Raw genomic sequence first — 15486 nt, forward strand, 5'->3', positions numbered from 1 at the left:
TTACCTTTAATAAAATTGCCATTCCCTTGCACATATATCTGAGGGATTAAAGCATTTCTTTATTTTTCTAAGTGTGTGTTCCAAGTGGGAAAAAAAAAGCTGAAATGACTTAAATTCTATTGCCAATTGGTTTCTATTTCCCTCCTTCCCTTCCTTCCTCCCTCCCTCCTGTTTCTTATGATGCTTCCAGACTAGCAGTGCTCAAATCTAACAGCAATAATCACAAATTAAATGGATGTTGGGTTTTGGACCCAAGGGACTATTTTACCTTCTGCTCAGAGGGAAAAAATATGCTTAAGGCTAGCAAAACCATTTCAGAAAGTATGTTTCCTTTTCATATGCAAAAGATAGGGTATCTAAATTTAAATTAGGAGGACAACTGCCCTGAAACTGATCTTCCTTGTGAAATGCAAAAGAGCTTTGTAAATAAAATGGTACCTCAGAACTTTTAAAATTATTAAATTAAGTTTGAGCTTTTAAAAATCTCTTACTGATTTTTAGTTAGAATTTTTATTCTTGCTGTAATCAGCTTCCTTCAGCATTTTTCCTTCTCAAAATAATTCTGAGTATCCTTCTGAAAAAGTCTCTTACTGTGGCATTCTGCCTTCTCAGGGGAAAGTAAACAAATGCCTTTGGCTGAACTGCACGTATCAGAAAAACAAAGGGGAAGTGGTCATTACCAAAGTCAACGAGCTTGACTCCACCTTCTGTTGTCAGGAGAATGTTGTTCCCTTTCACATCACGATGAATGATCCGGTTATTGTGTAAATGCTGGAGGCCCTGTATACCAGCAGTAACAAAAATAAGTTTACTCCCTTATTTAAAAACAATTACCCTACTATTAGTGAACGTAATGAAGACAATCTGCACATACTCTATAGAAGCATCTGTGCACCACATTACATGCCTTGACACAACCCCTGCTGCTATAATAGCCCACATAATATTGTCAGCATTACCATACTTCATAAATGGAAAATGTATGTAGGAGATGAGTAAATTGCACCCTCTGCTGTCATTACAAACCCAACGAACATCCTTACCAAGAGAGCACCATATAAGATGTATGAGATTATAGCTTCATCCAACCTTCGGCCACACTTCAGCAGGCCTTTGACAAGCTCTGTGACAGAACCTCCATTGCACAGCTGTGAAGGGGGGAGGAGTTGTAAGGACAGAAAAAAAACAAGTTCTCACTTACTCAATACTATACATCAATAGGCTATAAACACTTACTTGCAAAACTGCGCTGCACAACAAGTCTGGAGACAACTAGATTTTCCCCTTGCAATTATTTATGTTGTTACTCCACCTTAGAACACATTTTATTAGCAATGTTATTAATAAATCCTAGCAGCCAGGTGGGGGAAGGTAAGTGAAAACTGAAAATTATAAACTGTAGTTTATAAAACATCACTAAAAATCAAAATATTATGAACAGGACTGTAATTTGATGTTAAAAGAGGATTTATAAATCCAATTTACATTATTTGATTATTTCCCAACAATATGTGCATTGCCTTTTCAAAAAAATCCTTCTGTGCAAAGAAAAGGCCAGACAGAAAAGACTGATGTTCTTGACAACTGGGAGGCAACAAATTCCAGTCATTTTACACTTTCACTTCATCAATGCTCCTGATGGCAGGCACTATAAAGTAGACAGAAGGCATATCTCTATACTCAGATTTAATGCCATGTGCTATCAACAAAAGAGAAACATTCTAATCCAGAGAAGCAGGTTCTTGCAAGCATTTCCTACCAATGGGCTGCCATATAACAAAAGAGGAGGAGAAAAAGCAAAATTGGAATCTTTGTAAATATGTTCTCACCCCCACTATAATTTACTGTCCATGCTGTTCTAAGCAGGTATTTGTCTCTATCCTTTCTCCTCTTTCTATGTCCTTTTATTTCCTTAATATTCACAATTGTTCAACAAAAAAAAAAAAAAAGATGGGAAAAGTGACTGCCTTTCTCTCATTGAATTTTCTCTTCTACACCTGCTTTTGTAGCCACCACCCTTACCAACGTTTCTGCCATACAGAATCACATGAATTTCAACATAAGTTCATTTTACATTATCAGTTAAAACACTACAGCGTAAATCAGGAGAATGGTATGAAAACACAAACTCTCAAGTTTTGCATATTTCAAATAGCTTTTATAAATTGTGTATCAATTGAATCACAAATTTCTGGGATATGTTAATATTTTCCTTAATTTATTACTAACTTCCGCTTGTATCCAAAAAATTTCACTAGACTGAAAGTTTTAGTTCATGGAAAGGACTGGATCACATGATAAACAAGACATCCTTTATGTAACTAAGTTCTTGAAGCAAAATTTCCTCACTGAAAACACTGGTAAGTTCTGTAGAAATTGACTTTACTTTTTAATTCATTAGTAGAATTCATTAGTGAATTTATTTTTTTATTTTAATAAATTAGGTGGGAGCATTCAGCTCAGTATCAATCATCATATGTATTTACATGAAAGTGCATGTTTTTCTTTCCATGCTTAAACACTTGCTGACAAGCCATTATGTCAAAGATTTTTATTTATTGCTTTAATTGCGCTAACTACTCTGTTGAGACGGGCTGTATGAAACTTACCTCTAGCCTGAAAATAAAATATATAAAAGTATGCCCTAACTTCAAAAAAAACCCAAGCTGGTTCTGACCGAAAAGTAATACAGACTGACAGCTGTTTGGTACCATATGTTAAATGAATGACTGACTCTGAAAATAAATATATCCTACAAACACTCCTGCAGCTGTCAGTGACACTATTCTTGACAGCAAAAATCTTGAACAAAATTAATTTGAAAACTTCATTATCACTTCATACTTAATGGCAATACTTTAAAAGGTGGAGTGATGCATATTTAAATGGAAAAGTAGGGAAGTTTGCTTAGTGAGTTGTCCAAGACTTGGATCATCATAAAAATACTTACGGTGTCCATTTTTGCTACCCTTCCTCATCATAGGCATTTATCAAAGTAAGGTCCTGTTTGTAGTGAGTAAACATGGCAAAACTGTGCCTAGAGGAAAAAAAATCTACCTTTTTGTTACAAATTTTGGAAGTCACACATCAAATGAATGTATTTCATCAAAGACTCAGGGATCAAAGTCTGAATACTTTGTATATTCCCTTTTACTAAAAATGTGTCATTAATTTATAATATAACAAGTAACTGCTATGCATACATAAATTTGCATGTAAATTCCAAGGCAAAAATAGTTTGCCTTGTCTGGTAAATTTGTCCGTATAAGGAAAACACATTTAGTGTTTGACACATATAGTGTCAAATTTCTTCAAAACTTTGGATAATATGTGCCAAGAACCACCTGAAATGTACCTACTTAACTGATAGAGTCTATACAAATGTACTGACCTGCTCAAATTCTACAGTCAATTTTGTTACATAGAGTATCTCTAGATTTTGTTTTACAAAATTTTGTTATATGGCGCTTGATGGATCTTTTAGAAACAATACACTTGTACTTAGAGAGAAAACACACCAGAAACCAAGCCCAAATTCAACACGATGCCAGCATGCATACAATGAAAAACAACCCCAAAACAAACCCACTAATATTCTTTTTTAATAGTTACTGAAACTTAAGATGAAACAATCTAAAATTTTTCATTCAAGCTACATGCTTCTCCAGTACACAGAAGTTAAATGTATTGTTGGGATTAACTTAAAATGGAAATAAAGATTCCCTATTCTGATTCCGGTCATCATTGAAGAACAGGGAGTGGCATTTCTAAAACAATCAATAATTAAAAAGTGAATCCTAACTTTAGCAGTCTGGTTATGACAGAGAGAAAGGTCTGAATGGTCCGTTACTGCCCATGAGAGCAGTAACTGTCTGTGCAGAGTTCTGTATCGATTAAGCCTAGAAAGCATATAGAAGAAATCCTCATCTTGCAACAACCTTTGGCAGTCACTTAACCGGAAACAAGACCACCAAAGTACATTTGACATTGTAAGAGTACTGATTGCTGCTGAACAAGAAGAGTTAATAGAAGGCATTTCTGTAGCTATGTTTCAAGAACAACCAGCCTCTAGTTTTAAATTACCATAAAACAGACTTTCCCACTACACTTTCACTGTTCACTTCTTCAGTAGGCAGCTTATTTGTTAACTGCCCTTCATGTTACTACTTCATCATCTTTTGCATTGTTCTCAAGTGCTTGAGCTTTCCAGAAGTTTAGAGAAATGTCTTATCTAATGTTTCCTCCAACAAGAAAAAAAAGGAGCTGCTTATTTTGGAGGCAGAATGTAGCAACTTGAACAGAAATTAAATGTCAGGACATTCCCTATTGAACAAACTTTTAAATGGATGTGATTTTCAACAGTAGGCTACCACACATCATCTATCAACAGTCCTTAAAGGCCCCAAACTGAGAATCATGAAAGCCTGTGACTCTTTATCAATAACAAACAAAAACCCAACCACATTTTCTAGGTAAGATATAATATAATCAAAATGTTTTTACCTCAAGTACTAGCCAGAGCTGTCCTCCCACATATTGATCTGCTTTGTAAAACATGCCATAAAATCTAACAACATTAGGATGATTGGGAAGAAACTGCAAAATATTATATTCAGCTTCAATTTCTTCATCTACATCCTACATAAAAAACAAACACATAGAACATATAAAGAAAGTTACTCTCAACAAAACAAGAACAAACTCTCATGGATAAAAAGAACCATTTATTAATTAGTTTGTACTTTTAAATGGTTTTACTTTAATGCAGTTGAAATTACACTAAACTGTAAATTTAATGCACACCAAATCATGCCATTTTTGCTCTTTTTGCATACAGAAAAGTGAAGCCTGTGTAAAGCAAGCAGTTGTTCTTCAAGAATTTTTCAGTGCATAATATACTTAAACAAGAAAATTAAAAATCAGACTTAGCTTTGCTCAGTTGTCTAAATAGGAAATTTACACATGTATGATTTTTAACCTGGTTTTAATCATGCATACTTTTAACATGTGAGCTAAATGGAAATATATGAATCTTTGATTTATTCTTTTTTCTATGGTCATCAGATGGGACTAAACAGAGAACAATTTCACTAAACCTCGAAGGGGACATCGGTAAAACCAAATACATTCTTATGAGGAAAGACATACACCAGAAACAGTGAAAGAGAGACAAAACAATCACTCATGAAATAAGAAAAGGTTACTAACTATTTATTAATGGAAGAATTCTGAGACAACTACAAGATCCTGTTTAATAGCAGCACACACGCCACAATTCAGAACAATGCTCAAGCAATGGAACTTTCCCTGTTTCTGCACAGACTGTGACTATTAGAAAATTTAAGCTTGTGCCTTCTTCAGATTTATACAAGGGAAAACCACAACGAATTTCAGGAGTGATCGATGACAGAAGTATAATGTTTTTTAGTAAATATCTTAGCACAACTGCTGTGATCGAACTCCAGCTTGATCCATTCTGAAGAGCTGACAGGTAAATCTTCTATTGAAAACTAGGGCCTTGGTTCTCAAGGGAAAATAGGTATTTAATACCCACTAAAACCAAAGCTGGCACAGACCTCTGAGGATCTGAGATGTGCTCTTCACTTTTTATCTTAACTATTGCCTCACACTATTATCTACTTATAAAAGGTAACTCTAAAATATCCTAAAGTTCACAGTGCTTCTGTTATGGGAAAAGTAATTCTTCCAGAGAGTACACAGAATTAAACAAGAACATTACTAGCATCTTTTATTTTCCCTGCTATAGCAGGCCCTATGAGAAATTCTCTGTGCCTTCTCTTCACTTGCATGCTCCAAGCACAGATAACTAAATTTATACCAAAAGAATTACACAGACCTAAAATAGAAACCAGGCAAATTATGTACTCAAGTAAGGTGATGAAATTGTAAGGTCATCTTTCAGTTTCTGGTACTACACTCCTTCTGTCCATGCATTCTGCAAAATTGTTCCCTTCTGGATGTTTCAAAATCTTACACATTTGATTTACATTTCAACTCTGGTTTACAATTCTTTTCAATTAACACCGAAGTTACAGTTTAATATTTTTTTACTTACACTGACAGGATCCAGAATCTTTACTGCTGCCAGGCTTCCATCTTTCTTATTGGCAACCTTATAGACTTTACCATAAGTGCCTTTCCCAATAGTCTCTATAATTTCCCAGGTGTCTGAGGGATCGGCTAATGATTCTAGTCCAATCATACTGGAATTATATTGAAATAATCCATACAATGGTTTCCTGGAAAACAAGGCACACATACATAGATTGGGAAGCCCTAAGTAACTCTGTACTAAAGACGGTATCTTATGATAAAGAAATCAGATGTTGTCCAAATTTGAGAAGAAATGCAGATAGAATCATAAATGAAAACCAGACAGAAAGGTAAGATCACTCAATGAAAAGAATGGCAACAAAACTCTGGGGACCACTTCTCTTTCCTTACTTTATTGTATGTATTATTTGCTTGACATGACATGACATGACATGACTACTACCCTGGCTGACTGCATCTCCAAGTCCAGGAGATCTCCAGGTATGGGGACTTGTTTCCCCAAACACTCCTGAGCAGATCCTGAAGCAAAGGGACCACTGCAGCCTATGCAAAGAGCTCCTTCCCACCTTGGAATTACATAGATGGCAAGTTCTGGTGATTAGGAAAATAACAATACCATTTTAGAATTTCACGTAGTGAGAACGTAGATCTCGTCCCTGAACTGAAATCAGAGAAAGGAAAGATGAAGTTTAAGACGGGATTAACTTAACTTTCATATATTAATAATCATTATTAGGGAAGCTCAGTGGTTAATGGTTCTCTCAGAAAAAAAATTATTTGCCCATTTAGTGGCTGTCAGTAGGTAGACCAGCTATTTGTATGCTTAACTAGGAGATTTAAAGTCTGAGACCCAGGAGAAAAATAAGAGTGCAATCTTGACAAAAGCTATTGAACACAACAACTCATTGATCACAAAAGCTCCTGATTTTTGGAGATGGATGAACTAGCACATCAAAATACACTTGAACTTTAAGGCTTGAGCCACTTCTTTCCAAGCATCTCTGATATGTGAAAATCTGCCTGAAATAATTTTAAAACCCTGCTGTCTCACCTCTTCACCATTTCTAGCACCAGTGACAACTATCCGGCATAAGAAATTTAGTCAGAAAGAAATGTGAGCCTGGTTGTGGAAACCGACAAATTAATAGGGATTCAAGCAGCAGCGCTTCAATCTAATTAAAGAAATAATTGTGCTTTCTATTCATGATAGAGAAGAAAACAACCTATGAGCAAATCTATATGCAGTGCAGATCTGTATAACAATATTCAGAATGGAAGCACATGTACAAACTCACTTGCATGCTTTGTTCCTTTACAGAAGAAAAATGATTACATATCCTCAAAGTATTTTATCTACAGCAGGCACGAAACACGGCTATTACCAAAGTCAGGTTAGAAGTAGTATAATCTCTCATATAAAACAATGGGAGGCACATTTAAGAGAAAACCTCTATTTTCCTCCTTGGTAAAACTGTATTTGTACTGAAGCTGGTGCCAAATAACGCATCAAATTGCTTTGGTCTCTTCACAAAAATAAAAAGGCAAAAAATAGAAGAAAAAATAAGGGGAGGGAAAAAAAAAAAACCAAGAGTCAATGTCATTTATCTGTCGTGGGTCAAAAATGTAAGTTATTAGGACAGTTTCTCAGTATTTGGATCAATACAGCATGCCACAAATCAAGAACGGTATTCTGAACACATACACTTAGTACCTCAACAGAGAAGCAGGTCAGGTGAAAGACTTCTCTGAAATCAGTGAACAGACTGTACTACATGCACTGAGAACAGCAGCCACAGATATGGAGCTCCTGATAAGCCAAACTTAAGAGCAAGTTTTGCTTGCAGGGTGAGGGTGGTGGTGAATATGGGAACAGTTGCATCTCATGAAAAAAAAAACAAAACCAACACAATAACATATTGAAGGTGTGGTTTTAATGCTTTAGGAGAATCACTACAGATGTTCATGTGCAAAGAAACAGGGAAGAATAAACTGGAAATAGCTTTGATGCAACCTTACAAAGAAAAGAAAGGACAGACTGATATTTATTTCTCTGTCACTGTAACAACTACCCTATTATACAGATTGTTTTGTTTTAAAGAAAATCTTATTTATCCTCAACAGCTGCTTGAAGGGACACATAATATTACATCTGTACAAAGAGTGCCATGCATCATTTTCTGGACAATCTAGTGTCATTGCCTGCTCTTGTTCTGAATAATATGTAAACGGTACATCCAATTCTTCAAAACACATTAGCATTTCTTTATACTAGAAGACACTGTTGACAAAATAAAATCTAATGCATAATTTTTACAGATACGAGTCATGATGGAAGACAGAAGAAAAATTTTAGTGTGCACTTTTGTGCATTTTGATAACATGGCAGCATTTACATGTAGCATGTTTATGCACTACATGGAATCAGATTTGCAAAATACATACCATAAACCTCTTCTGTTTAAACTAAAACAGCCTCTTGTTGGACTCAAGTAATGCATATCTAAATAAGGCTCTACATATGTCATCAGTGAAAGTGCCCTTAGCCCTTATGACATTATTGCATTCCTATGATAAATGTGAATATTTTACAGTACAAAAAAGCAAAAGGACGGTATCTGGTATTATCTTCAATAATCTAAAATCTGGATTAAAAAGGAAAAAAACAAACACGAAATGTAAACATTATAGGAAAAAGTTGAAGCTATAAGGTGAGTTTGTGCTTCTCTTTTTCAATTTCCTGATTTGCTGAGCTTCAGAAAATAAAATGCCCCTGTTTTACCACGGGCTGCCATTTACTTTTTATTTATACAGTGAAAAGTTATGTATGAACACAACCACTTTTGCAACAACCCTATATGCCTACAGACTGGGGAATGAGATGCTGGAAAGCAGTGCTACAGAAAGGGACCTGGGGGTCCTGGTCCATGGCAAGTTGAATATGAGTCAGCAGTGCCCTGGCAGCCAGGAGGGCCAACTGTGTCCTGGGGGGCATCAGGAAAACATCGTCAGCCGGGTGAGGGAGGGGATTGTCCCGCTCTGCTCTGCACTGGGGCGTAGTGAAGATAATAGTAGATACTGTCCTTTTGCTTTTTTGTACTGCCTCGCTCGACTCCTACACAACAGTGATTTCTTTCTGCATTCCAACACACACCCTCTTCTAGCTTACAGTAAAATAGAGGTTTGAAAACTAGTACGAGCCTCGCTCCAGCTTGGTGCTTCTAACAATCACGACACACAGTACTAAGAGAGTTTTGAATTCTAATACAGCTGGCAGGGACAAATAGCAATACCAGCCAATACTAGTGAAATGAAATGGAACATATAGTTTCCATACAAATAACTGCAGAGGGCTAGTTTTTGCAATGTTCCATTTGTCTAACCCCTCTTGTCTCTCTTGTGAAACAGCTGGTTTATACACTTCTGGCATCTACAAATACTGTGGAAGAAGAGACTGTCAAATTCAAAAGTAAAGTATTTCACAATTTGTAGGGAACTCAGTATTGGTCCCACACTAAATTAAATAACTCACAGATAGAAGAATTCAGAAAGTAAAGTTGACGTTACCAGCTTAGGCTTCACCCACCCATGACAGTCCCTATTCTGCTGGCTAGAAATGGTCACACACAGACAGCTACCTCAGAAACAATTGTTAGAGGAATTAATGAACCAACAAAAGGCACAAGATCGATAGTCAGAACAGCTTCCTCTGCTAGTCTCCTCCTGTTGTTTCTCACTGGCTAGGTTAAAACAAAGAGGATGTCAATATTTTGAAATGAAGCCGACAAAAAAAATCCATCAACACACCATCCCATAACTGTTCTCAATTGGTCTCAGGAAGAGAGACTGCAGAATGTGCTGCACATTGTGTGTCTTTTTGGGATAAAGGTCAGTGATGGAAGAAGATGAAGGAGAAGGATAAAAGTACATTCAAAAGCCATTACTGATGCTATACAACTTACAAACAAAAAAGCTCCCATACTTTAACTCCTCACATCTTTTCACTAAAGGAAAAAACAGGACAATGAGGAATAGATCTGGAAAGAATATAAGTGGGAAACATGTTCTGCCTTTCCACTTACTCCAACTTTCCAAACTTTTTAATAATTGTGCTTACATACACTCTCTTTGACTACATGAAGTCCTTTAAATTCAGGAGTATCTTCATTATTTCCTTTTCTTTTTCTTCCTTTGTGTGGATGGACTAGATAATCTAAGCTTTTAGACTTGCAGTATCAGCCACAGAGCCAGAACAGAGTTATAACCAGTGGCAATGGATTGTGTTTGGATGCTTGCTCTGATGAAAGCATTGTGAATATTTGCTCCTTTGTCTTATTTGTGCTTCCAGTTCATCACAGCATGAATCACAGCCCCAAACCTAGGATCAACCATAATAAACTGACCACAAAACCAGCTACTGACATCATGGCAGAGAAATCTAAATATCACCTATTTCTCTAGAAATAAAGAGAACAAACAACTTGATTTTTGAACACTAGTCAAATGCTGAAAATTTCACACCACCATTCCTAAACCAGCTCTGAACCAAAGGCACTTGTAAGATTATAATCTTAACTCAAATTCCTGGATCAAATGTTTGAATCTAAACTAGAAAACTCTCCATTACTATCCTGGAAAATGTATGGTAGGAAAGATGTATGTGCCTGGTCCAGACAATCCAGTGTGTGTTTTTATTTTGATTCATTGCATCATAATGTGCTGCATTACAAATCTTTATAAATAAACTCTTATTGCACCCTTATATTTATGAGTACAATATTAACCTTTGTCCAATAACATTTGATCATTTTTGCATTGTTCATATAAATCAAATAGGAAAAGATAACTACTGGAGGGGGGATAAGACATTGTTCTGATCAGCTAGCTTATAAACAAACAGATCTTGGAGGAGCATTACCAAAGATAAAGTTCAGCTTGGCCTCTGACCAGCTCCCCTGAAATCTAATTGGGTATGCATTTTCAGTCTTTCCTGCAGGCCTGTGCCAGATCAGGAGGCACTGCTGACTCTATTATTGAGTCAGAGAAGTTAATTTACTCCAGAACCATTAAGCACCTCATCCTGCGACTCACAAGTAAGTGCAATAACACTCCATGAACTTCCACCTTTCATGGGGTCCAAGTAACATTACTGGCATCTTGGTCCTTCATAACTGCATCTCCCTCAAAAATCAGGGTTTTTTTGCTTCCCAGAAATTAATTCTGCAGTTGCTTCCCTCTTACCAGAGACCCATGGCTCCATGTCTTCTGCACGCGAATACAAGAGTCATACCAGTTTGCTTCACCTCAAGCCATTTTCTAGTTGAATGGTACTTGTAAGCAGTGTAGTATTAGCCTTAAAGAGATCTGCTTAACATGCACAGATGGGGTCATGCACTTAAACACTTAAACTTAACACTGACTCAATTTACAGCACAATCAAGAACAGAACAAGCAACCACTGGGGCTTTCTACAGTAGGAGGGTTTGAAAATGACGTTGAACTCAAGTCACTCCATCTTTTTTAATATAAATATTCACTAATACTTCAGAAAGTTTCTTGGTGCTTTGATTACTCTATCTAACCTTCCTCAATGTCAGTAGTATTATATTAGCAATCAAATTTCTTTCTGTTAGAATCATTCAATCCCTCTCATTTTCATAGGATTTCATAGATATAACATGCTTTACTCTGGTTTACCATAGTTGAATTTCTCTAATTGAATATGCACAAAAGCTGAAACCTAGCTAGAATGAAAAGATTTGTAAACAGTAATTCACAAAACTAAGAAAGCCAAAAAGCAACTTGTTTCATAAGCAGTTAAACTAACGAATTTGATAAATCTGCATCTTTTACCCAAGATATCATCATAATAACTTTCATTCTTTCTTTTCTCTGATATCCCCAAAAGACAGTATTTGCTGTAGCTGGCACTGTTAGCACATGGTCAGAACGACCAAAGCAGAATGTATCAAGGACAAAGTTCAAACTGTATTCCACCTCAGCAGCAATATTATGGTTCATTCCTATAGCCTGACAAAGATTTTTATGAAAACTGTAGGAACTTATTTATTTCAAGGATTTCTACTTCTCTGTCAAAGGTGGATGCAACCTTCTGTGAGAAAGGATTTTCTCACGGAACTTCAAGAGTGTTTTACTAAGGTTCAACACAAATATCCTAACATCACTGCTGACATTGAAATTTAAGCAAGAAAATGGTCACAGCAAATGCAGATTGCGTAATTCACAGAGATGATTAGTACAGAAAACCTGCACTTCTCACTTATATGCAAAAAATAGATTTTTCTTTTGTTTTCAAAAAATTGGCAAAATGTATTATTAATGGAAAATAACATTTTCAAGGTTTTCTGTTAGGTACTACGTATTTAAGAAACTAACTGGTACTAACACAGAAAATTATATTCAGTGATGAAAGAATTAATGCTCTGCTGAGAATCAAATCATTGCAAAAATCCACTTCCTGCACATAGTATTTTTGAGAGTTGTCTTATCCTGTGAAGTAAAGAGTACCTTGCTACTAACACAGAAATCAACAGAAACTTCTATTGAAGTTTTGAGTACCACGGAAAATAAAGCCCCTGATCATTCACAAGGAGCTATGATATATTTCGTTTATCTGACTGCCAATTAATCAGTTCCATATCTACAACTCCAAGGACCAAATGTCAAATAAAATTATCTACCTAGTCAGCTACCAAGATTAATTATTAAATTAATTAAAAATTATTATTCAGAAATTATTTTCCAAGACCAAATCCAAATATCTGAAAGACTGTTCAGAAGAACAACTCAAACAATAAGTTCTTATCAATGGCATTCCTATTACATAAATGCTATTTGCATTAGCCATTTAAATAGAATTCCAACAAGGAAAATACACTAAAGCAGTCACAAATGATTAACAGCTAACACATCAATTTCACCTCGGGCTGTGAACTCAGCACTAAAATGAAGCTTATAATCCCATGAGCCCATTCAGTTATAAACTGCAGGTGGCAAATCAGGTGACTACCAGCTACAGTCCCCATGTGTAAAAAATCAATACCTGAGAAGGTTTTCTCTGCCTCCTTTAGCATCAATTTAACAGGGCAAACAAAACACATGTGTTAGTGTTAAAATGTAAGGATGAAGGGCTGTAACAGACCAATGACTTTTAGACCAAATGCAGGCTCTTCACTGCAGTTTAATCAGAAAGCCTGATATGCTTTGCGTACAGATGAGGACAAAGAAATCTAAGACAGGTATAGGATAAACTTGGGAAGAAAATAACTGCGAACTTCCATTAGTGACCTATTTTCTGAAACCAGCTTATCTTATATTGGATTTATGTCCTGCTAAGGATATCTGAATTCCTCAGGACTGAGATAGCTCCCTCACAGGGACAGCTTGTATCACCCAGTGCTGCACAGAACTGTGTTCTGCCTACTGGTTCCCATGCCCAGCACTAGACAGACAATGCAGTGTGTGTTAGCTTAAGATGCTGTCATGGAGGTACAAATAAACTGGTTCAATCCCAGCAGCTTCACTTCATTAATACTAAAGATCATTGTGACACTAATTGATGCTGAGCTTGATCTATTTATCAAGTCTTTTACAAGCAGGAGCTGAAGAATTAAAGTTACTTCGTCATTCACAGAGAGCGAGCAACAACTGCTTAATATTTTGAAGGGATCTTCCTATTGTTTCACAATATACCTTAATTGTATAATGCAATCAATCATAATTCATCACCATAGTTCTCCAGTATTACTTTTACAGCAGTTTTATTCTAATGAGGATTTTTAATAAGAAGATATATTCTCTTTTATCCATAAGAAAAATAATAATAAACTGTTAATCATGGTACAAAGAATATCTCTTGGCACCGACAATGACTCTTGCTTAAGATGAAGCATTTTCATCAGTGAGCTAGTTGTTATGCATTACCAGCATGTGTGCAGTAGCCTAGCGTGACACCAATTTGCATAATTTCTCTCCTCTAACAGGCTTCAAAAATAATAATAGGCATATGAGATAGAATCCATTAATTTTAAACTTCCTTCAGTAGCTATCTTCATGGAGCAGTTATCAAAAGAACCTTTAAAGAATTAAGTTTAATAAATTATAAATGTATTATTTGGGTTACACTATCTGGGCCTATAGCCATCTAAGTTGAGCTCTGTAACAAAGACCAAGGCAAATCCACGAGCAATTGGCTTGACATCTTCCCAGCCAAAAAGACTGACAAAGGGTTGCAGGACAATGCCAATATCCACTGCTGCTCATAGTGAGTTAGGGTTTTGGGGGTACACATTGGTAGAAAAGACAGATAATGATATATACAGAAGCTGCTCAGAGCTGTTATACCTGTGTATGTTATCTAATAACCCCTTAACATACAGGGAGTAACAAAAAACAAAACCAACTTCGTTTTTTTGCTGATCTGAACCCCAAACAGATCTTACCATTTGTTAATATTTAAGGAAAGCAGAAAGATCAATGTGTTAGCAAACTGATATAACCACTGATGGACCTTTTCTTATCTTCTTGCCTTGTGCATTTGTATATTGTGACTTGAATAGCAAACAATATTCCTGCAGCACTCTGATTCTCTCCGTAAAAAGTGCGGCTAATTTCGAAGACTAATTTAGACCTTGGTCCACTTTACTACACATTCTGATATACGGTCTTCAATAAGAAAGATCTGATTTGTCTTTGTCACACAAGGGAAGATGCCTGAAAGTCTACACAATTGACATTTAGGCCTGATGTCTACTATTACAAAAACACATCACCAAAATACTCAGCTATCCTATTAAGTGAAAAGGTACTAGCACCCCAGGAGAAAAGTAGATGCCAATATGGACAAGAGCAGAAATTGTCAGAGCTCGCTCCTGCCAGATACTTCACACTGAGAAGCACTAATCAATTGCAACTCCTACTGATTCAGGGGATTTGAAGGAGGTTAACACCTCCAAGAGCCGTGATCTTGAAGAGAGAACAATTTAATAACAACAACAAAATTGCCCATGAACTTTCACAATAGAATTTAAACACAGAATAAAGTACCAAACTGGCCTTTTTCCCCAGATTAACTTTTGGGCTGCTGCAGTCCTGAAGAAACTTAAGAGAATGCCTGAACTTAATTCACAAAGAGAAAATATGACAGGTAAGAATGCTGTATCATGCACTGAGTAGAGTTACTGTGACCTAGAACAACCAGCCTTTAGCAGTTCATTAGCAACTATTTAGTTTTCTTTTATACATATTATTCACTTTATGCAACAGCTCTGTGTTCAATACTGTGGGCTTTCAAAATCTGAAAGAGGAAACATTTTGAAAAAACAGAAAGAGAGAATAGATAATACAGTTGTATGTCACCACAAGCAGCACTGAGATATCAGCTAAGGTAAAGTA

General features: G+C 36.1%; 1 protein-coding gene across 15 annotated transcripts in view; it reads right to left on the reverse strand.

Annotated features, from left to right (window-relative positions):
- MYO3B (myosin IIIB) overlaps nt 1-15486 on the reverse strand; it is a 201276-nt gene that overhangs the window by 167643 nt on the left and 18147 nt on the right. For 12 of the 15 annotated variants that reach the window (XR_001878597.1, XR_001878602.1, XM_017838595.1 and 9 more), the window contains 4 exons: nt 6077-6260; nt 4504-4638; nt 1044-1148; nt 681-780 (listed from right to left, as the gene is read on the reverse strand). Coding sequence is in view for 13 of the 15 variants with exons in the window: in XM_017838595.1 (XP_017694084.1) it covers nt 681-780; nt 1044-1148; nt 4504-4638; nt 6077-6260 (524 nt within the window). In the remaining 2 variants the exon portion in view is untranslated. Of the gene's footprint in view, nt 1-680; nt 781-1043; nt 1149-2950; nt 3038-4503; nt 4639-6076; nt 6261-15486 lie in introns of those variants that run through there. The other 3 variants (XM_017838649.1, XM_017838643.1, XM_017838657.1) reach the window with 2 other exon arrangements.

The sequence above is a fragment of the Lepidothrix coronata genome, unplaced genomic scaffold, assembly GCF_001604755.1.
Source record: "Lepidothrix coronata isolate B3197 unplaced genomic scaffold, Lepidothrix_coronata-1.0 Scaffold7, whole genome shotgun sequence".
NCBI classification, from domain to species: Eukaryota; Metazoa; Chordata; class Aves; order Passeriformes; family Pipridae; genus Lepidothrix; species Lepidothrix coronata.